The sequence below is a fragment of the Ambystoma mexicanum genome, chromosome 10 (assembly GCF_040938575.1).
Source record: "Ambystoma mexicanum isolate Mex_15411 chromosome 10, UKY_AmexF1_1, whole genome shotgun sequence".
Taxonomy (NCBI): Eukaryota; Metazoa; Chordata; class Amphibia; order Caudata; family Ambystomatidae; genus Ambystoma; species Ambystoma mexicanum.
Genome location: NC_090932.1, coordinates 68,148,618 through 68,172,999, shown reverse-complemented (window position 1 = coordinate 68,172,999; position 24,382 = coordinate 68,148,618). Strand labels below are relative to the sequence as shown.

Genomic DNA, 24,382 nt, shown 5'->3' with positions numbered 1-24,382 from the left:
GGATTTGTTTTTAAAAGAAAACACGAAGAGGTTGGTGAAGTGCCAGGCACCTAAAATAGGTGAGACAAGGGAAGGTGGGGTTAAAAACCGGGAATTAAAACGGGGAGTGTTTTGGAAACACTGTGAAAAAACTACAGGTGTTCTTAGAAGCAAGCTACCTCCGCCCACTGTACCATGTGAGACAGATCACTTCGGCACTTACCTCTGCTCTAAGTCATATTCTGCCACATTTATAACAATGAGTCGATCACAGCCACTCGATCCACAAATAGAGACCGCCCTTATCTATCACCTCCTGAATTCATCACTGTCACTGCACTTCCATTCAGGCACTGCCAGTTGGTTTTTTATGCACGATATCTCGATGCGTGCTACATTCACCCTTACAACAACCTTCCTCTTTGTCTACTACAGACCGCATTTACCCAGCATCCTAGACAGAAATCTTTCACAACCTGGGACTCAATTCGCGACCAAACCAGGTAAATGTTTATTAAACCTTTTTTCTACATTGTAAAACCATTTCATCAACTACAACCCGGTCTTTTCACTTGTTTCAGAGACCTTCTGTCCTAATATTGGACAAAACCACCTGCCAGTGACTCATCCAGATTCTGGCCTCATACAAAATAACTACGTTAGCCATGACGCGTCAACTACCCTAGGTAGGTAATTTTTTCACAGTGTTTCCAAAACACTCCCCGTTTTAATTCCCGGTTTTTAACCCCACCTTCCCTTGTCTCACCTATTTTAGGTGCCTGGCACTTCACCAACCTCTTCGTGTTTTCTTTTAAAAACAAATCCCCCAGTCCTGAAGACAGTCCGGTGCAATCACCAGCAGGTTCCACAACCTTTATCCGCTGGTTTTTTCCATCTACTCACCGTACCAGAAACACCTGAACTCTGTGTGTGTCGACAAGTTTTCATACTGCCATAACATTAGCAGTATATGTAATCATAATCACCATTGTTGTACTAACCCACCTATGCGTACAATTACTGCATAACTTTATACAAACATATTGTTTTTCTTGTGCCAAGGATGGAATACTTTACCTTTCGACTCTTGTAAAGGTTTTTACTTGTGTAAATCTAATAAATCTCATTCTTCAATGTTTGAAAAAGATATCTTTATCCTTTCGTGTTTATGTTATGAGCTAACTGATATGTGCTAAATTAGCTCCACTGTGACCTTTGTCAAAAAGCTTCCTACTAAAAGCGTCAATGACTAGGGTAGCTGTTGACTCCAATTTCTTTCATGTCTTTTTGGCATACATCCAATTCTGCTCTTAACATTTCCTGATTTTTACTTGCCCCATCTAATTCAGTCTTTAACCTGTTAATTAGCTGGGTATCATTCTCCTGCATTCGCAGGGACTTATTCAAAATAAACCATATTTTGCCGCATAGCTGTATTAAACAGTCTTTCTCTGCACTTTTATCGGCTGCATTCAATAATCTTGTAAGGCAGACCTGAATTATGCTGCCTTCTGCAAAAATATTGTCTAGTTTTTCTTTCTGCACCTCACCCTGAATGCGGTCACGCCATTCTAAGGTGCCGTTCGACGACCACGTCCCATGTGCAAACAACTTTGCCTCTAAATATTGCACTAGGTCTGAAAATGTGGTTTCCCTTTGTGACATTCTGAAATTCGTTTTTAGTGGCACACTGCTATTATAAAATGGGTTCCCTTTATTGTGCAAATGGCAGTGTAGACACGCTTGCCACGCCCAGTAGGTATTCTATGATCACTTTCCCGGCCTGCAACGCACCATAAATATGTTGGGTATTTTGTGGATATTTGGGGCTTTGCGGTATTTTCTTACCGCCAAAATACCTTTAGCAATAATCACTCTCTGTATTCATATTGGATCACACATAACAATAATACATTGCATTATTTCAGAATTCAGACCTATTTAGATAATGTGCGCGATAATTTGCGTGGTTGGTTTATTTGTGGCCCCAATATCCAACATCCCTTGTTTTTTATCTAGATTGTTCTTGATCACTAGAGAGACCTCAGGCCTACATTTTAGGGATACCACATTTTCAGTGTTAGTGTTGTGTGCCACCATGGGCTATTGTGGTATTTTTGTGGTAATTTCCACTACCTTATATACGGTATGGAACTATGTCCCGAGAGTCTCTCTTCCTGTTGGCTCATGTACCTCCAACAAGCTATGCTACAGTCACTCACAACTGTCCATACTGAATAGAATCATGCACACATCTGTTTTAAAATGACAATTGCACTGTTTAAAAATCTACCCACCTTTAAATCTTTTCCCATGCAAAATGAAAGAGAGAAATAATACACACTAGCTATCTGTTTTCAGATATTTTTGTATTATAGAAATTTCCTTTAAACACAGTTTAACCCTTTTTTACAGAAATAAATGAAATGGTACAACATTATTTGTGATAAAATGAACAGAGAACTGCGAGAATATATTCAATTGGTAACATTACATATGCTGATAAGGGACTGAGACTCCCTCGAATACACTGACTGAACAGTTTCGCACACTTTTGCACAGCTCCCACACTTCTGTAATTACCTTATCTGTTCAGCATGAGTTTTCTCCGGCTATTCTCTTTCTGAATTTGGCTCCCTTGAAGATTAACCCCAGTGAAAACAAGCGCCTGTCGTTCTCAAACCGGGGTTATTGCCTGGAATTCTCAGCTTTTGCAGCAGGAATGCTTCAGCCAGGAAACATGTCCTTCTCCCAGCTCTGCAAGATCTCGATTGTTCTCCCCCTCTCCTCAAGCTTCCCCAGCAAAACTCTAATCACTGCCTCTAGCATGATACTTGCAATGACGCTGCTCCAATCAGAATCAATCATGTCATCTCCTCCCTCACTACACAATGGCTCATTTCTACAGTAAAAATTTGTAACCAACTGATTTCCTGTTCCTTCGAGCTCTTTCCTTCCTGTAGTTATGTGGACAGAGCAGCAGAGAAAAAAAAATGAATGTGCGTTTAAAAGTTTACTTTCAGAGTAGGCCTAATTCTGCAGTGGAGACACATTTGTATTAGTGGGTTATGTTAAATGCAGTTTTATTAGTCAGGTTAGTTATTAATAAGGTTAGTTATTAATTTCAAATGTGTCTCTTGCACCATAGGCATTTCAGGTGAAAAATAGTGTGCATTTTTGAATGTGCACGTGTGCTTTTAACTGTAAAAATAGATTTGCATCTTATATGTAAAAGTCGTTTTTGACTGAATAGCCTGTCTTTACTTATATGTCCATGTTACTCTGGCAACACATATAGCAATGCACCACACCCATGTGGTGGTGCTGCATAAAAAAAAAATTGCTACCAGTGCAGTAGTGCTGTAGTCTGTGCTGTAACACGCCAAATATCCTTACAAGGTTTAGTCTCCCATTTAGGATTCAGTGGTAATTTGGAACAGGCTGACTCTCCCATTTAGGATTCATTAGAGACTAGGTCCAGGTTCAGTCTCCCATCCGAGATTCAGTGGTGACTACGCAAATGTTCAGACTCCTGTTCAGGATTGAGTGGGGACTAGCTACAGCATCAGTTTCCCACAGAGCTAGGCACAACTTCAGTGTCCTATTCATGATGTAATGGAGGCCAGTCCAGGTTCAGTCTCTTGTTTGGGAATTAGAGGGGACTTGGTACAGGTTCAGACCCCCATTCTGGATTCAATAGAGACTAGGTACCGGGTCGATCTCCCATTTAAGTTTCAATGGAGACTAGTTACAAGTTCAGCACCTCATTCAGGATTCAATGATGATTTGTTACAGGCTCAATCTCCTATTCAGGATTCATTGGTGACTAAGTACAGGCTCAATCTTCTATTCCGGATTTATTGGTGACTAAGTAGCCCATATCCTATAAAAAGCTAAACCAAATAAACTAATGACACCCTAGACAAAGCCCTGGTGTAAGAATTGCTATCACTCCCTCGTCGATGGTGTGGACAGGTCAGGTAATGGTCCTGACCCTGTGCCAAAGCCCTTGCTTCAATCAGCTGACCTAGGCTTGAGCTGGCAGGCCATTATTGGCTCGGTATGACCCAATGCAGAGGTGATAGCTATAATCACCTACTAAGGATTCAATGGAGAATAGGTACATGTTCAGTTTCCTATTAAGGATTCAGTGGAGACTAGTTATAGGTTCAGTCTCCTATTCGGGATTCAGTGGAGACCAAGTACAGGTTCAGTCTCCTATTCAGGATTCATTGTAGACCAGGTACAGGTTCAGTCTCCCATTCAGGATTCAGTGTAGACCAGGTACAGGTTCAGTCTCCCATTCAGGATTCATTGTAGACCAGGTACAGGTTCAGTCTCCCATTCAGGATTCAGTGTAGACCAGGTACAGGTTCAGTCTCCCATTCAGGATTCAGTGGAGACCAGGTACAGGTTCAGTCTCCTATTCAGGATTCAATGGTCATTAGGTGCAGGTTCAGTCTCCTGTCTGGATTCAGTGGATAATAGGTACGGGTTCAGTTTCCTATTCAGGTTTCAATGGTGATTTTGAACAATTTCAATCACCTCTTAAGGATTAAGTTGAGACTAGGCAAAGGTCAGTCTACAATTTAGAATTCAATGGAAATTAGGTACAGGTTTAGTCTCCCACTCATGATTCAGTGTTGATTAAGTGCAGGTTCAGTCTCCTGTCCTGATTCAATGGAGAGTATGTACAGGATCAGTTTCCTATTCAGGATTCAATGGTGATTAGGGACAACTTCAGTCTCCTACTAAGGATTCAGCGGAGACTAGGCACATGTTTAGACTGCCATTCAGGATTCAGTGGAGACTAGGCACATGTTTAGACTGCCATTCAGGATTAAGTGGAGACTAGGCACATGTTTAGACTGCCATTCAGGATACAGTGGAGACTAGGCACATGTTTAGACTGCCATTCAGGATTCAGTGGAGACTAGGCACATGTTTAGACTGCCATTCAGGATTCAGTGGAGACCAGGTACAGGTTCAGTCTCCCATTCAGGATTCAGTGGAGACCAGGTACAGGTTCAGTCTCCTATTCAGGATTCAATGGTCATTAGGTGCAGGTTCAGTCTCCTGTCTGGATTCAGTGGATAATAGGTACGGGTTCAGTTTCCTATTCAGGGTTCAATGGTGATTTTGAACAATTTCAATCACCTCTTAAGGATTAAGTTGAGACTAGGCAAAGGTCAGTCTACCATTTAGAATTCAATGGAAATTAGGTACAGGTTTAGTCTCCCACTCATGATTCAGTGTTGATTAGGTGCAGGTTCAGTCTCCTGTCCTGCATCAATGGAGAGTATGTACAGGATCAGTTTCCTATTCAGGATTCAATGGTGATTAGGGACAACTTCAGTCTCCTACTAAGGATTCAGCAGAGACTAGGCACACGTTTAGACTGACATTCAGGATTCAGTGGAGACTAGGCACATGTTTAGACTGCCATTCAGGATTCAGTGGAGACTAGGCACACGTTTAGACTGCCATTCAGGATTCAGTGGAGACTAGGCACACGTTTAGACTGCCATTCAGGATTCAGTGGAGACTAGGTACACGTTTAGACTGCCATTCAGGATTCAGCGGAGACTAGGCACACGTTTAGACTGCCATTCAGGATTCAGCGGAGACTAGGCACACGTTTAGACTGCCATTCAGGATTCAGCGGAGACTAGGCACACGTTTAGACTGCCATTCAGGATTCAGCGGAGACTAGGCACACGTTTAGACTGCCATTCAGGATTCAGCGGAGACTAGGCACACGTTTAGACTGCCATTCAGGATTCAGCGGAGACTAGGCACACGTTTAGACTGCCATTCAGGATTCAGCGGAGACTAGGCACACGTTTAGACTGCCATTCTGGATTCAGCGGAGACTAGGCACACGTTTAGACTGCCATTCAGGATTCAGCGGAGACTAGGCACACGTTTAGACTGCCATTCAGGATTCAGCGGAGACTAGGCACACGTTTAGACTGCCATTCAGGATTCAGCGGAGACTAGGCACACGTTTAGACTGCCATTCAGGATTCAGCGGAGACTAGGCACACGTTTAGACTGCCATTCAGGATTCAGCGGAGACTAGGCACACGTTTAGACTGCCATTCAGGATTCAGCGGAGACTAGGCACACGTTTAGACTGCCATTCAGGATTCAGCGGAGACTAGGCACACGTTTAGACTGCCATTCAGGATTCAGCGGAGACTAGGCACACGTTTAGACTGCCATTCAGGATTCAGCGGAGACTAGGCACACGTTTAGACTGCCATTCAGGATTCAGCGGAGACTAGGCACACGTTTAGACTGCCATTCAGGATTCAGCGGAGACTAGGCACACGTTTAGACTGCCATTCAGGATTCAGCGGAGACTAGGCACACGTTTAGACTGCCATTCAGGATTCAGTGGAGACTAGGCACACGTTTAGACTGCCATTCAGGATTCAGTGGAGACTAGGCACACGTTTAGACTGCCATTCAGGATTCAGTGGAGACTAGGCACACGTTTAGACTGCCATTCAGGATTCAGTGGAGACTAGGCACACGTTTAGACCGCCATTCAGGATTCAGTGGAGACTAGGCACACGTTTAGACCGCCATTCACGATTCATTGGAGACTAGGCACACGTTTAGACCGCCATTCAGTATTCAGTGGAGACTAGGCACACGTTTAGACCGCCATTCAGGATTCAGTGGAGACCAGGTACAGGTTCAGTCTCCCATTCAGGATTCAGTGGAGACCAGGTACAGGTTCAGTCTCCCATTCAGGATTCAGTGGAGACTAGGTACAGGTTCAGTCTCCCATTCAGGATTCAGCGGAGACTAGGCACATGTTTAGACTGCCATTCAGGATTCAGTGGAGACCAGGTACAGGTTCAGTCTCCTACTATGGATTCAGCGGAGACTAGGCACATGTTTAGACTGCCATTCAGGATTCAGTGGAGACCAGGTACAGGTTCAGTCTCCTACTAAGGATTCAGCTGAGACTAGGCACATGTTTAGACTGCCATTCAGGATTCAGTGGAGACCAGGTACAGGTTCAGTCTCCCATTCAGGATTCAGTGGAGACCAGGTACAGGTTCAGTCTCCCATGCAGGATTCAGTGGAGACCAGGTACAGGGTCAGTCTCCCATTCAGGATTCAGTGGAGACCAGGTACAGGTTCAGTCTCCCATTCAGGATTCAGTGGAGACCAGGTACAGGTTCAGTCTCCCATTCAGGATTCAGTGGAGACCAGGTACAGGCTCAGTCTCCTATTCAAGACTCAATTGTGATTAGGCACAGGTTCAGTTTCTAATTTAAAATTCAATGGAGACTAGATACAGGTTCACTATCTCTTTCAGGATTCAATTCAGAGTAAGTACAGGTTCAGTATCTCATTCAATATAGACCAATTCGTCCCTTTTGGTCTGCCAGAGGTTTCTGATTCAGCTATTCAAATAATCCTTCCCCCTTCAAGTTCAGACCAAAACTCTCACTTATCTTATAGCCATAGTCTTGGGGTCACATTGGCAGGGAGACTTGGTGTTGTTTATAAAGTGTCTGACTGACTCATTGGCTTTAGCCCAGCATTCCTGCTCCACATTCCCTTTAAACTGACCCATGTTACATGTCTGGGAAGAGCAGTGCTATAAAGGACTGGGCAGCTATTTTAGATCAAGATTTGATTTGATGCTCATCATAAATTGGTTGACAGGCTAGACTGGTATAGATAATTAAATAGCTGTCTAGATGAAAGTATTTTCATTGAATTTCACAGGTTAACCATAACGTCCTTTTAACAAAATTGTTCAGTGAATTTCATAGGTTTTTATTAGTGCAACTTAACCATAACGTCCCTTTAACAATGTTGTTTCAGTGAATTTCATGGGCTTTGACCAGTGCATGCTAATTTCCTACAACTTACTAGTATTATACGTACCCCAATATAGCAACATTTTCGTCCTATTTACAAACTTTCACCTTAAAACTCTGCCATTCCCCACCTTCTAGCATCATTATTAACACTTCTGTCCACTTTTTTCAACTTTTTCCAGTGTTTTTGTGTTCATCGATGGCCGTGAACATCTGACGTCATTGCACACTTTTTGAACATTGTCACATGACCACGCGCGCACGTGTGCATGATGACGTGTCTGCGAATGGGTTTGCATTTCACAAACGGGTCTGTGCTTCGCGAACAGTAGTGAAATGCATTTACTGCTGATGAATGAACTTTCTAGCTCAAAATATACCCTTGCACAGCTCCTACACCTATTCTTACTCATTAACCATTAACAATCTAGCACAGAGCACAGACTTGGAAGAATATTAGCAAAACGGCTATTTATCTTACAAATGGCATCGTCTATTGCCATCCATCCTCCCCAAGATCCACCACCAGCTGGAGGACATACACAACAAAAAAGTGCAGCACTTCCAAAGACAATGAAAAGGACCAAGAAGATGAGGTAGAGGAAGTGCCTACCTCTAGCACCCATAGAGAATCATGGGTGTGGCAGTTCTTTACCACTGTTGGGAATGTACCAAAGGCTAAAGCTACCAAAGTGAAATGCACTCAGTCACGGACTACCTGGACAGTACTCCAACGGGACCACGTCCATGCACCGCCACACCAAATCCAACCACTGCAATGCTTTCAGAAAGGTTGTTCCTTTCTTAGCAAGTAGTAGGCTGTCTTCTTCCACCTCATCTTCCTCAACCAATACTGTAATCACAGAGCCTACTTCTGTGGGACACAAAATCCCACCAGCTACCTTGCAAGTGATAAAAGAGGCTGTTGATCCATATCTTTCGAAGACAACACTACTCTGTATATACTGCAACACACCACTCTAAAATTTCGGAGTGCTTTTGAAGCTGTAATGAAGGAGCATGAGAAACACTGCCCCTACCTTAGATGTAAAACACACGCTACATCTTCCCTTGTCCACCTGCCCCTCCATATTAGTGGTTGGTGCCTCTTCTCTCATTTTCCTCCCTGCCTTACTTTGGGACCTCTCCTGAAAAAAAAGGTTCCTTTAGGAACCACTTTTCACAGTTAAAAAATAGAACTAATAGAAATATTCTTATGTGGCGTTCATCCCCCGTTCCAAAGCCCGGAATGGGGGTTGATGGCCCGGTAGCCCAGGTTATCGGCCCAAGTGAAGCGAGGGTGTATAATGAGGGCTCCAGCCTGTTATCCCCATTCCACCACCTGCAAAGGGGGATGAAGGCCATTAGATGGCAGCACGGAGAGAAAGCCGCCAGGTGGCTTCTAACGCGGGCTTGTACGTGGCATGCTGTTACTTCACTGTATATAAGTTATCAATAATTACTCTTTTCATATATATAAAAGAAATATAAACCTCCTTTATGAAAAATATGTTTTGTTACACATACTTATGTCTGTCGTTATCAGCAGCTCATGCTGGGGATGGAAATCATTGTTCAGTTCAAGTGCCTACGGCATAACGCTCCACCATGACCCCAGCCAAACCAAACCACCCCTATTATTGACTGCACCTACCCTGCATCCTACCTCAGTGTCCACTATACCATAATAATGTAACCAATGGCCAGTGCTCATGGCTTCCTCAATAAGCAAATCAGCGTACACATTTGCGTTTGCCGAAGGCCAGGCTCACTACCCAGACACCAAATGTATATCACTAGTTTTTCTATTTACATTCTTACACTTTCAAGAAATAAAACAAACAACATATTTCCCAAAACATGCTTTCAGGTCCTAATGCTTGTCACACAGGTTTGTTGTGATCTAGTCAACCACTTCAAGCTGTAACTGCAAGCAGAATATTTGTTCCCATTGAAATCTACTGCTTCGACCATATGATTTGATATGATAGGTTATTTATAACGTGCTTAATACCCAGAGGTTTCTAAGTGCGGACCCGGGGATTTAACCTGTGGTGCTCCGTGCCGTCTTGCTTCCAAGGCGAGCATGTTGCCCCTGAGCTATCCTCCCGAGACAAAATTAGGCAAATTACAGTACACATTTCTCCTTGCTGATGGCCATGACCATTGCCTAGACACCAATGTTCACTGTGTTGTATACTTACATTTTACACTTTTGAAAAAAATAAAACACAGGACATATTTGCAAAACCATGCTTTCAAGTTCTTGCTGACCTTCCTCAGAAACCTTTACTGCATAGCCGGTCCCTGGTGGCCATGCCCACTTTAACCCAATTGCTGGTGCCTCGTGGTCATGGATGACCCGGACAATTCGACCACTTCCCATGGCCACAGGCTATACCTCAGTCACCAAAGGTATACCACTATTTTTTGCACCTATAATATGACACTTTTCAAAAAATGAAACACGGACACATTTGAAAAACCATGCTTTCAGGTCCTTGGCAATGCTCCTTACACAAATTTGCTGCAAATCTGCTAAAGTTTTATTTTTCCCAACGTGTCAAAATGTGCGTACATACAATAACCATATAATTTAGCCCCCACTTTGCACAAACATTCAAGGTTGGGTCTATAAGCTTTCTGAAAACATTTGTCCACATTCATCAAATGACAACAAAGTTATAAGCCATCTAAAAATGTTGACACCCTCGCTCTAATATTGCCCCCTCTTGACAAAATCCCACCAAACCTTGCAAACATACTCATATCTAGGTCTGCAATCTTTTTGCAAACCTTTGCGCAGATTTGTCAAATAGCACGACATTTATAAGCCTTTAAAATATATTTGAACCCCCCATTAATTTTGTTCCTTCTTGAGAAAACAGCACCACACTGTGCAGAACCATTCAGGGAACAGGTTTAAAATGTTACTGCAGAATTTTATGAGGTTTTATTGAGTGTTGCCAAAGTTATGAACCATCCAAAAACTGCTTTTCCCCACCCTTGCAATGCACAAATAAGCATACATGCATACATGCCCCCAAACAACTCAGATGTTCGAGAACATCACACGACTGACCAGCGGACTGTTTGCGTGCATCAGAGTTGGAAACCATCCATTTCTATGACTTTTTAAAGTCATATCCCATCCCATCCTCATCACCGCTCACTTCTCCAGAGATTTTTTTATTAGTTTGACAAGTGCGATGTGTTTTTTTATATGTTTTTACGCAATGTCTGTGGACTACGGGCGCATTCTGACGAATCGAACATGTGACCGTTTCCAAAAATCTGATACAGTACCTGTTTTTTAATTGACCAATCAGCAGGTGCATCCGATGCCCACGGACATCAAGCCGCCCTGTGAGCCAATCGGAAGCCCGTCCGTGTACCGAACAGGGAAGTGAGTCCGTGGACCGAACCCAGATATCACACATTTTTTTTAACATAGTTTTTGGTCATTTTAAAAAAAAAAATACTCTACGGATTTACACCAAATGTGCAAAAGAATGCTTTCGGGACCAAGCCGCCACTCCCTCCCCAGATTTGACAAAAATCCCTCCAGCAGTTTGGCTGTAGGCACAAGCGCATTTCTTTTTCAATTGCTTCTATGTAAAAACCACACATTTTGGGAGCCCCCTATAACTTTGCCCCCACTGCACAATACCTTACCAAATTTCAGAAAATACATTGGATGGGGCCATATACTTTGTTTGCAAAGTTTCATGGGGATTTGTCCAGGAGGGACAAAGGAATAAGTCACCCAAATAGAGATCTTCCTATGGGTTGAGCAACTTAGCCATACCTACAGGGCTGCTACCGCAGGCTGTGTAATATATATATATATATATATATATTTGCAGAAACCAGGAAACCATTCACGAATTCCTGAAGGGGGATTGCACTCCAAACGAAAAAAAAAAGCCAGCACGTAACTCCAAAAGAATCAGGAAATCAGCCCAACAAGTATCAAGTCCTGATAATATCCAGTTTTATCGAATGACAAAAGTTAAAAGAGAAATGAAACACAATATTTAAGCAAAGGGAAATGCATACCAAACCCAGCGTGCTTTAGGTATTTTGTGATTCAGTCATACAACTCTCACAGACATATGACAGATATAAAGCTATTTGGTCATTCTTAACTTCCCAAAATGCTCTTTAATATGCAAAACAGCGCCAAAACCTCATTGGTTTTATTGGTGCCACTTCACATTATTGTTGGAGTTCTTTCTAATCAATGCACACACTGTGCTAAGGAATCACTTTTATATTTTTGGTTTTATAAACCATTGCAAAATGAGGATTTTCCCCTCAGAAAAGTAAATTTTAAAAATGATGTAATGGAGAAGAGTAAATCTAAATGCGCAACTGCATCAAGAAACCTGTGAAAGGACACCCAAAGCCATAGAAGGGTGAGAATAAAAACTGTGTGCAAAGGTACACACATTTTCACAGCTGTAAACGTGTCCCGTAAAGATATCCATTTGGCCATCTTTACAGAATCTGCTCAGTGCTAAGCAGGCAAATGGCATCGCTGCTGGGTTTATCATGCGTCTTTGATGACATTCTGCTGCACGCTCAGTACTACCAAGAGAACCAACTGCAAAGTATGTCACACAGTGCATAACTGTGATGCTTATAAGTAACCTTTACTTTACTTACATTTTAAATATACAAGGTAGGACTTATACTGTAAACAGTGCTTCAAACGACAGCAGGACATCTACATCAATACCGATACATCTCACAATGTTACTGATGTTACTGTGTATTGTACAGTTCAACCAACTCTACAGAGGTAAACACATTTTAATTTACCTTACATGCAAGCTGGCAAGACCCATATCCTACACCACACCCACAAAGGTAATATTGTACTGGAGCGCCCGGTCCATTGCTCAATTTTACTCTTGAAGTGTTGGGTATTTTGGAAAATGGCACAAACAGCAATGATGTAAACAGTATGCACCACTTCATTTGTTAAACAAGGTGCCTGTGTTGTGCAGCTACGAGGAATGCTGTTGAATCCCACACACAAATGTTCAGGGTCGCCCTTATCCATTACTGCACCAGGAGAATGCACAGCCAAAGATTCCAAGAACCATCTCCAAATGTCTTTATTCTGCCAAGGTGTTTATGCCCAGGCAAAGGTTACAAACTTCGCTTGTGATTTTGCCAGATTTTAATGGCGCTCCAGCTCTAGGGATTGGAGGTTGATCGGCTGCAGCAGGTAACTTGTGTTATTTCAATTTTGCCCCCTGCTAACACCAAAGCTGTAACCATGAGAAGGGGTTGAGTTCATTTTATTCAAAATGTGTACAAGATATGCCTGTACCACTGTAGAAATGTAGTTATGTTTCGTTAATATTACAGACTAGTCTAGGTGCTTCCCCAGTGACAGCACGACATTTGTGGGAGAACCCAGATATTAGCATTGAAACCAAAATTCCTCCTTTCAACCTTCTCTCACTTGTGTCCAGTTGGCAGACATCTTATGTTCTGATCGTTTCCTCTAAAAGATTGTTTCCTGACCTAACCAAAAGTAGACAAGACCATTGGCCATTACAAGCACCTCGAATGCACTCGACTGTAGAACGTGCTACCTTCCTCGAAATCTTGGGCAGCAGAGATCTGAAAATACTCTGTCAACTAACATAACAAAGAAGATGACAGGCTTGAATTAATAGAGAGGAAGCCATAACTTTCTAATCCCTGCTACCTTAATAATGTCCCTATAATGTTATTATGTCCTTATAATTATATAATTTTATGTATAACACCCACTTAAACTGCTTCTTGGATAGTGTAGCGGATGTAAAATTAAAAACGTTGAGAAATAAACCATGCCAACAGTGCTGGTTCACTCCAGCATTGGGTAATTTAAGAAAAGAAAAAAGGCTGGCAGAACGAATATGGGTCAAAAATCAAAATGATGAGAATAGGGCAATGTGGAATACATTACAAAAGCATATAAAAAGAACATCTATGAAGCAAAAAGGGATTTTTACAACAATGAAATTAAGTAGGCAGGAAATAATGCTAGGAAACTTTGAAATATTTAGAAACCTCGAGAAACCCATATCTCGACTACAGTCCTTTACTCCATCGAATGAAGACTGTAGTAGGGTGCAACAGGCGTTTGCCGACATAGAATCTCTGACTCCTCGATCACTGATACTCAACAGGAAACTTAAGAATTGGGACTAAAAGAAGGCTTAGGATTTACATTTAAACCTACAATGGATGTAGCGATACAGGCATTTCTCTACTCCATGCATCTCAGCTCGTGCCCAGGTGAGATCCTGCCAGCTAAGTTAATTCTGCAATATCCTGGCGTCTTTTCTCCTTTTCTGACAAGTTTTGCTAACGCCTCTTTCACCCACGGTACTGTCCCCGTCTCCATCAAGCAGGTTGTGGTTATACCCTTACCTAAAAAAACCTGGTTTGAACCCAAGAGGGCCCAACAACCTGCGCCCTATCACAAGCACTATTTTCCTTTTGAAAATCATCATCAAGGTAGCAACCTCACAGCTTCAACAATATCTTGAAGCCTATGGCATTTTTCACACAAAACAATCTGGTTTTTGAATCCATCATGGAACAGAAACTTCCTTCTTAGATCTGCAGATTTGCATGCTCTAGTTCTTGGCAGAAAGCAGGTGTGGGCTGCTGATAGTTTTAGATCTTTCGGCCGCTTTTGATCTGCCTGACCACAAGCATTTACAGGACACTTTGTCCACCATCGGTGAGTGTTCTGGAGAGACTAGGAACTGGATTGGGCCTTTTTTGAACGATAGGCAGTCACGGGTATGTTGGGGTGATGCCTTTTCTGATATTAAGCCAATTTAGTGTGGTGTCCCATAGCGGGCATACTTAACAACCACATTGTTCAATCTATACATGAAAACATGCTGTGACATCTTGACTATCCAGGGACTTCATTTTACGAAGTATGCGGACGACACTCAACTCTTGATGGAACTGAGTGGAGATTACAAGGCTGACTCAATCAGATTAGACCACATCCGTGGCTCATTTAAGAGCTGGATGTCCTGTATTTGAATGTGTTTGAATAGTGCCAAGACGGAGTTGATGATTTTTGGATCGACAAACTCTGGTCAGGGCCATTGTTGTGCCAACCTCTGACTATTGTAATGCCCTTCTGTTTGGGGCTAATAAGAGGTCTATAACTAGACTCCAAATACTTGAAAATGAAGCTGTTCGAATCATTTGTGACATCCCAAAGAGGGAGCACATTTCAAATGCTAGAAAGAATCTCCACTGGGTGAATGTATCATCGAGAATATGCTTTAAGGCCCTCTCACGGACCCACAAGTGTATCAGAGGTGAGGCACCTGCAGACCTCAAGGAACGATTGAATCTGCACACTCCCTCGAGACCCCACGTCTCGAGTAACTGTGGATACTTGATGGCTCCTAGAAGTAAAAGAGTTAGAGGCTAGGGGCAATCTTTTCCCATTCTTACAGCTCAAGCATGGAACAAGTTACCAACGGATGTACGTTTGGAATCACGATACTTGGTGTTTCGGAAATGTTTAAAAACTTTTTTATTCCGGTATCCCTCCCTTTTTTGGGATTCCTGTTCAACGGGCCGCCACCCTTCGGTAAATGAGCCTTGCCATTAGTTTATGTTTTGCCCCGTCTTCTAAGTCCTTTGTGTTTTTGTAAGCGCCCTGATGTTTGCAGGATTTGGCGCTCTAGAAATTAATAAATAAATTGCACCAAAATGGGGAACAAAATGGGGGTGAAGGGGCATAGTCTGGCAGAGGTGGAGTAAAGTTGGGGGAGGGGCGCATGCACTCATTTGGGCCTAGGGCAGCAGAAAGCCGAAATTCGCCACTGTATACAAATGCCACATAACATAAGAAGTAAAAGTGCTCTGCTACTACACAACTTAAAATCCATTGTGCCTTCCCAGTTCCTTCAGCTTGCTTGGGACTCCGATATAAACAAATGCCCAGACTGGGAAACTAGACGCAATACCCATGGCACATTAGCTTGGCTTGAAATGCGCACCTGGGGCCATCCGTGCTTTAACTACGTTACGCTCTCGTGCCACCTCTCGCCTGTAATAAATGAAAAAAATTATCTGCATGGCTGCCTCGCCATCTCTTGCCCCAGTTACTGAAAACGAGACCCGACAGCCTTCTCTCGAAATGCCCACCGGCCTACTTTACCTTACAAACTTGAGTGCCACTACACCAGCCAATGACACACGATCCCTGTACAGCACTGCATTAAAGTGCACCATTCCAAATTGCACATCCTGACTTGCAATGAAACCACATAAATAACCTCACCCATGAAAGGGAAGGCGGGTGGTGGGTGCTCCATCCTCCCACGAGACTAACGCATAAGCCCCTAAATAACATGCCAGGTCGTGACCTTAAGCATAAACAGTAGCAAAATCGCCATACAGGGGCAACCATCACCATACCAACAAAAGGCAGGTGAGGGCCAGGGGGGGTTAGTCCCAAAGCCTTCAGCATAAGAAATATACCTGCACTCTTCCTTCAGGGATCACATCTCCCCCATTTTGAGTGCTCTCCATTGGCTACCAGTGGTCAAGCGTGTGCACTTTAAATCTCTATGGCCCTCATTACGACCCTGGCGGAAAGGGGTTTACGCCGGCGTAAACCATGGCGTACCTTTCCGCCCGACTACGAGTTCCCGTAGCGCCATGGTGATTTTTACGCCTGCTTTTTGCAGGCGGAAAAATCCATGGCGCTACGGAACTTGTCGTTAATTACGCCACCGTAATTTACGGTGGCGTAATTAACGCCTTCCCCACTCCCATTATACCCTATGGGGCAAAAATGGGAATGGGGAAGGGTAAATGGGGATTGGGGACTTACCGCCCCGCCAAGGTCGGAATGGGGCGGTAAATCCGCCAACCCCCATGGCGGAGTTGGCAGCTTTGCGCCATGGACCATGGTGCAAATTGCACCATGGATCTCCGCCACGGTCGTAATGAGGGCCTATGTCTTGTACTCAGGGCTTTTCATGTGGTAGGTCCTGAGTATTTGCAGCTTATGTTCCTGGCCGACTGCTGCAATCTAAGGGTCGCTTTCTTATTGCTGTGCCTAGATTCCGCTTTGTCCGAATCGATGGGCGCTCATTCTCGGTGAGGGCTGTCAAGTTGTGGAACGCCTTGCCTATTGTACTTCGCTCCACCTGCAATTCAGAAGGGCTTTAAAAAGTTTACTTTTCTGATTTTCCTGCTCGATTACGGTGTCTTGTTCAGTCTTTTTGTCACCAGGTTGCCTTTCGGTGTCAGTTGTGCTGTACTTTGGTACAACAATGGATAACATAACTCTACGGTCCCATAGATCGCATCACCTGCGACATAACAACAGCCCTTACATGCGTAATCTTTACACCAAATGCATAAAAGTCTGCGGACAAAAGGGCTCCCGAGCGAGGAAGGAGTGGGCCAGCACAAACTGGGCTTCAATAACAAAAGCGTGACCAAGATGGCATCGCGAACACAACAGACAAGGTGCAGCCCTCCCATCAAAGGGGCAGAAGGCAACTCAAGACAAAGCCAGCCCACATGGGAAGGGATATAGCAGGCACACAGGGTCTGATCTGCAGGGGCGATGCTGATGTAAGCAATCACCTCACAGAGGAATAAACATTAGCTAATAACCACACCACAGTGCACAAGGCAGAGGTCATGCCGCCGGGCTCAGCTGTGGTGCACACGGCTGTCAGCACAGTCTAGAGAGATGATCTTCGTGCATCGCAACTTCTGATTTATAAAACAACCACTCATTGGTGTAAGTGGCGGAGGAGGACTCTAATGAACACATTGCAATTCAGCCAAATGATGCCTTGAGCATTGCCCGTTACTCTTTAAAATCTGAAAGGAACTGGCCAATCCTGCTGATGTCTCTATGGGGGTCATTCTGAGTAGGGCGGTAAGGGTTAACGATCACCGGTAACGAAACCGGTGCCGTTAAACCCTTACCACCTTATTCCGCGTTCCCTTTGCAGGTTTGTTCTTAACGCCTGCCTTTTTCAAGGCGTTAAAAATCAACCCGCAAAGGGACCTTGGAGATAATTACCTCCTTCCCCATTCCCATTGAGCCTTATGGGGGCAAAAATGGGAATGGGGAAGGGCCCATGGTGAATGGGGAATTACCGCCCCACCAACCTTGGAATGGGCCGGTAATTCCGCCATTTACCATGGCAGTAATAGCGCCATGGTTAACGCCAGGGTCGTAATGAGGTCCATATCTCCTGTCCCTTCCCAGGCCCTCTGCACGGCACTGGCTTCTCACTTAATTTCAAAAACTCAGGACATCCGGTCCTCACTCTCCTCCTCTCGTCCCTCTCCCGCTATTCCCTGCTCTTCTTCTGGCCCTTCTGCAGCCACCTCTCCTCCCTCCTTCTCTGCCTTTCCCCTTTTCTCTCCAGATAAGGTTTCTAGACAAGTCCGATCTACGAAAGTCTCGTCGAAACAGGTTCACCCCTGTTCCTCCAAAACTATCAAGGACCACATCGACACCCTGGCTCCTGCCCTGGCGGATTTCTGCAATCACTCCTTCGCCACTGGAGTCTTCCCTTCCCCCCTGAAGCACTCCTTTGTGCACCCTCTTCTTAAGAAACCCTCTGCCGACCCCTCCTGCCCGGCTAACTATCGCCCAATCTCCATCACTCCCTTCCTGGGCAAGCTCCTGGAGAAACTGGCCATCTCCCAACTCATTCTCCACACTGAATCTGTTGGTTGTCTTCATGATCATCAGTCTGGATTCAGAAAGGCCAGAAGCACGGAAACTGCTCTCCTGAACATCCGTGAAGACCTGCTCACCAACCTCGACTCTAACACCCCGTGCGTTCTTATCTTGCTTGATCTCACTTCAGCCTTTGACACTGTCAACCATGCCATCCTGCTCAACCGTCTCCTTGATAACCTGGGTATCACTGGAGAGGCTCTGGCATGGCAGACTTCTTTCCTCTCCGACCGACCCTCCCAGGTCCAACTTGGGTCCTTCCTCTCCGACATCTTTTTCTCTACCTGTGGTGTCCCCAGGGATCTAACCGCTCTCCTTGGCTGTTGAACCAAAGTCTGGCACTCCTTGCCCACCGCATCGCGCTCTCTGTCCCAACCTTCAGTGCTATGCGTACGATACCCAGCTCATTTTCAGGCTACCCTCGGCCTCCTCCTCCTCCCCTTCCCTAATCTCTGACTGTCTGTCTGCCATCCAGGAATGGTGTGCCACCAACGACCTCTGCTTTAATGCCAGTAAGACTGAGATTCTACTCATCGGCACACCCACTCCCTCCTTCCCTGCAGCTCTCTGGCTGGCCTCTCTTGGCCCTCCTCCCACTCCCACCTGCAAGGCTAAAAACCTTGGGGTCATCTTCGACTCTGCACTCTCCTTCTCCCCTCACATCTCTGACGTCTCTAAGAAGTCACACTACCAGCTGCTCCTCCTTAGAGGTATTCTTCCTTTCCTCTCCTTCCACCAGAACCTCAGTGTCTCCAGAGCCCTGGTCCTCTCTAAGCTGGCCTACTGTAACACCCTCTATCTAAATCTGCCTGTCTCCACTCTCCGCCCTCTGCAACTTATCCAGAACAGGATAACTGCGAGACTTGTCCTTGGCCTCAAGCCCAGGGAATCTTATCTCTCCAGGACTGAAATCTCTGCACTGGCTCCCAGTGGCTGTGAGGATTAAGTTCAAAACCCTCTGCATTGTACACAAGGCCTTCTGGGGTCTGGGGCCGCAATACCTTCAGCTCTTTCTTCCTAAATATCTTCCTTCGCTCATCTGCCTCCAACTCCATCAGGGTCAGTTGCTTCTCCAAGCAACGAGTTGGTGGCAGATCACTCTCTTCGGCAGGGGCCTCTCTCTGGAACAGCCTTCCTGCCTCCCTGAAACTCGAGGAGAACCATCTCCGGTTCCGGAAACACCTCAAAACCTTCCTCTTTGCTTCTGCTTTCTCTTCTCTCCTCCCCTGCTGAATTCCTGACTGAAATTGCATTGGTTACCTGGCCACCCTTTCTGATCTCTGGCCCAGGCCCCGTCAATTGCCCACCTGCATTGACTCCCTGGCAACCCCTGCACCTGGGGACCATTTTATGTATCCCTGCAGTCCCCTTACCAGCACTTATGTCTGCACTTCCTTGCACTTGCCACTAGTTGGCTGTTTTATTTGTATTATTTATCTTATTTATTCCACTTTCCCATGTACTGCACTTTCCCCTCTCCCTTCCGCCAGAGCACTTTTCCTTTCCCCCCTTCCCATGCACTTGCACGATCAGAATGACACCTGGCCTAGTAGGATCGTTGTCTGTCCTCACTTTGTTCCCCCCCATGCCTCGTCGCGCCTTGAAACACTTGTGTATAAGCGCGTTATAAATGCCATATCATATCATATCATATGCCAACCAGATATTCTGCGTTCAAAATACACCTTCCCTGCCTTCTCTTCCTTGTAACAATGGTTTCGGCCTTACGCTCCAAAACCAAAATTTAGAAGACTGACACGAAAGACCTTAAATGTAGACCAGAACAACGTGGGATGTACTGCAGAGCTGACAACAAATGAGCACATGCGCAATAAAAACAGATCTGTGAATTACCAGGGGAATCAAAAGTATTAGTAATTTGAAATGAAATATGAAAGTCTATCTAAGTTTACTATGGGGACATGACTTTTCATGAGGGTCCCATTCTTAGGTATGCTTCTTCATCAGTGCAGAGCCAACATAACAGTATCGGGTGCACGTCAAAAAGATTTCAAAATAGAAAAAATGGTAGGCTAAGTTGGAGGGGGAGACCAGAGTAGAGATACATGGGCCCACCATTAAAAAAACAAGCATTGTCAATGTCAAGGGTTTGAACTTTTGTGTAGGCATGGGAAAGGCACTTACCAGGCACTGCCGTGGTGATATGAACTACCCATTGTTGGTAGCAGGTGCAAAATAGTGCAAGTAACTGGGCATCTAATAGCAGTGCCTGGCAAAAGCTTAAAACACATGCACAAGCCAAATTCCTGTTTTAAACAGGGCTTCAGTGGCTTTTCCAATGCTTGTTTTTAACATGACTTCAGTGAAGGACACACAGAGTGCTTTTAAGTTGAGTGGCTGAAGGAAGGCCTGTTAAACATTTGTATTACACCAGTAGCGTGTTTACAACTCCAATTAAAGGCTGCTTTGAAAAAACACTGGCAGGCACTTCCAGCGCACAATTTGATGGTAAGACTTGAATAAAGTGAGCTCAAAGAGTTCCCCTGAGGAGGTGTTTTGGGCGGGGAGAGGCAGGAATGGGTGGGAAAGGTCATAGGGATTATCCAGGCAATGGATGGGCAAATAACCAAACAACACCTAGAGACTCTGTGTGCCTCCTCATATGTCATTCCTCCCTCTCTGTACTCCAATGCAAAGGTTTCAGTTTATAGGTGTCGCAAGCGACACATAATAGCCCAAACTAATGATATTACAAAATTTAAATAAAAAACTGTAGTGTAGAGGCAGAGAAAAAGAAGCACGATGAATAGACCACTGATGAAAAGACAGGGATTAGAGCACTTCAGTCTACTGGACTGATTTTAGTTAACTGAGGATGCAGTTAATCAGGATATATTTTCATATCTAATCATTTGTGCAGTGAACGCGCTATGGATTCTGTAGCAGTGATTACAAATGTGATTGGCTGTTAATCTTTTGTTATTGATTCATGCAGGCCCTACTCAAGCATCAGCGTTGAATGCTACCACAGTGACCCTAGCCCACATAGTTGCAACCACCGTGGCAAGGATGTCAGACAACAGGACCACAAGCGCTTCCCAGTCAATGCCCACTGCAGGGTCTGCTACATTGGCTGGCAATGGGCCAGGGAGTGTGCCAGTGTCATCCACTCAGCCAAGTGCAACCCACACCAACACAGCAACACCAGCGGGGGCATCTTTCAAAACACCCAATGCCACACAAGCTGCCATGCAATCAAACGCTTCTGCAGGATCCGTGGCATCCCCCTTGGGCACATCTCCCGTGGAAATGGCAGCAGATGCCAGCAACACAAGCGGGACAGGAACAACTGCGAAGGATTCAACAACAGGGATGCCCATATCTGTGCCAGTTTCTCCATCCAATGATAGCACCATATCACCAGGTATGATGTCACTGGGCAGCATGTGGTAATCACTGTGGATATCTATGATACCAACTGTAATATAATGTACATAGAATGAAGTGATCAGTATGTCCATACCATCCTCTTGTGACCACAGATGTGACAGCGCAACTGTTTGATTATAATATAGCCCTGCAGTGGTGGCTTCACAACTGTGCAATTCGATTCTAACTCTCTACGAGTGAAATCAGTGAAAACACGTATACTTAGGTACTTGGCTGTTTTATTTATTTATATATTGATTTTTTTCAATTTTTATTTTTTTAAATTGTATTTGGTTAATGAAACGTCAACCTTTTACAAAGAGAACAGAAACGCAATAGAGTAAAAGGATAAAGACAGAAGGCAACACATTAAAACAATACATTCCACAATCAATGAAGCAAACACTTTATAAATACTAAGTGAGCTTCAACGGAGTCAGAAATCTCTCTACTGCTATAATCAATGACATACAATTACCACTTAAGATCCACATCAATAAAATCAGGTCAATGGACAAACTCTTCAAAGTGCATCATGCGTAAATTGGCTACTGCGAGGCATTTAATCACTAAGTGATTTCAAGTCTCTTTCATTTGCATTATCACAAAAACGACAAAGAAACAATTCAATTGGCAATAACTTACAAATCGTTAAATGTTCTCTCTTCGGTAATACAGTCAATCTACATCACATTGTTACGCAAAAATCTGTCAGGCGATGTTTCAAATGGAGAGCTAGTGCACCCCTGCTTTTATGGTAGTTAATTAGTTGGGGAAAAAAGGGGATAGTTCTGAGTCATTTCACAAGTGTCAACCCAGACTTGACTCTAAACACCTAATTTGACTTTTCTCAGATTCTGAATCAGTTTCTGAATCTGTACCTCAGATGTTAAATCCGTCTCAGTCATTACATTCAGGCACAGTAAAACCTGAAAGTACATTCTCTGATGGTGAATTTAACAGGTGTTTCAGATCACAGTAAAATGAATCACTAGTGGGTTCCAAAATGCTTCTATAAAATAACAGGAGTCTCCATTTAACTATCACCTTAAGACATTTGATAGCCAATTCAAAACAAATCGCGGCTGCCGGAACGCAATCAAAAAGCTTCAGGAATCTATGCAAAATCTTGGCCTCTAGTTTTTCCAGTTTTTCGATTACCCACGGAGAATCCAAAAATAACTTTGGTGTTTGCTTTACATTCATAAAACCTGAATAGTGATTCAACAGAGAATTTCCCGTATTTGGAGTATATTTTAATCATCTGTCCAGCCAAGTCATTCGCCTTATGTAGAAAAAATTCCCATATATGTTCTATATTGGATTTAGAAGTAACGGGAAAACCCAAATAGACTAGGTTACTCATGGTTTCCAATTTGACATGTTTTGAGTACCGTGTGCCGTCAGGAGATTTGTTACAGGCTTGAATAGTGAAGACTGGATTTATTTTGAGGCAATTATCTTCAGCATAGCTATTAAAAGCATTAATCGGCCTCTGCAAGCCAATTTGAGATTTACCCGCTTAGGCCAACCATGTGATTTTAATATCAACTCATTTCAGTGAAATTGAAGCTGCAGTATCTAGGAACTCATCGATTTGAGAGACATACAAATTAAGCAGGAAGGGTGCCAATATGCAACCCTTCCTGAGACCAGAATTTGTCATCATTTTCTTCGTGAGGTCTCCCAGATTTTTAAGTCTCACTTGTACATTATATTTGTTAGGAAAATGTACAATGATATTTAATAATCCTACTGGGAGGGCCCTATGCGACTTTCCTTCACAACAAATTTCTATTGACGAGATCAAAGGCAGCTGATAAATCTATTGAGGCCACATAGATACTCTCCTTAAAGCCTCTTATCCACACCATTTCTTGATAGCATTGCGGATGAAACCGCTTAGAGTAGTCCCCACATTCTTCCTAAAACCCAACTGTTTTTTTGTTCGTCCTCCCACTTTACAAGATCTCTTAATGTCAGTGAAGCGAAAAATGTGCCTTCTGCATCCAAGATGCTAAAGGGCCTGTACTTTTGGGGATCTGCTTGATTTCCCTCGTTAAAGATTGGATTAACATATGCAGTTTCCCAAGTTTTTGGGCTATCTCGATTGTGCACAATTTGATCAAACATAGAGTGCAGACTAGTTGCGCAAAGGTGAAGGGCTAATTTAAAGAGGTTGCTGGACAGGAAGTTAAGTCCCACCGCCCTCGAGGAACTCGCTCTTCCAATAATCATCTTGATGTCCTCCCGATCAATCTCAATGCGCCATTCTTTATTTACACATTCATATCCCGATCCACTCCAACAAGTTGGGTTAGCGTAAACATCACTGAAATACTTAACCCAGATACATTTGTTTCTCTACTTTATTACATTCCATATCATTTATAATATCCCGTAA

General features: G+C 43.9%; 1 protein-coding gene across 7 annotated transcripts in view; it reads left to right on the top strand.

Moving 5' to 3' along the window:
* LOC138491156 (mucin-2-like) overlaps nt 1–24,382 on the top strand; it is a 595,603-nt gene that overhangs the window by 394,543 nt on the left and 176,678 nt on the right. For 6 of the 7 annotated variants that reach the window (XM_069617519.1, XM_069617516.1, XM_069617515.1 and 3 more), the window contains exon 6: nt 21,545–21,973. The exons of the other annotated variant lie outside the window; for it this stretch is intronic. In XM_069617519.1, coding sequence (XP_069473620.1) covers nt 21,545–21,973 — 429 coding nt within the window. The remainder of the gene's footprint in view (nt 1–21,544; nt 21,974–24,382) is intronic. 7 annotated transcript variants of the gene reach the window in all.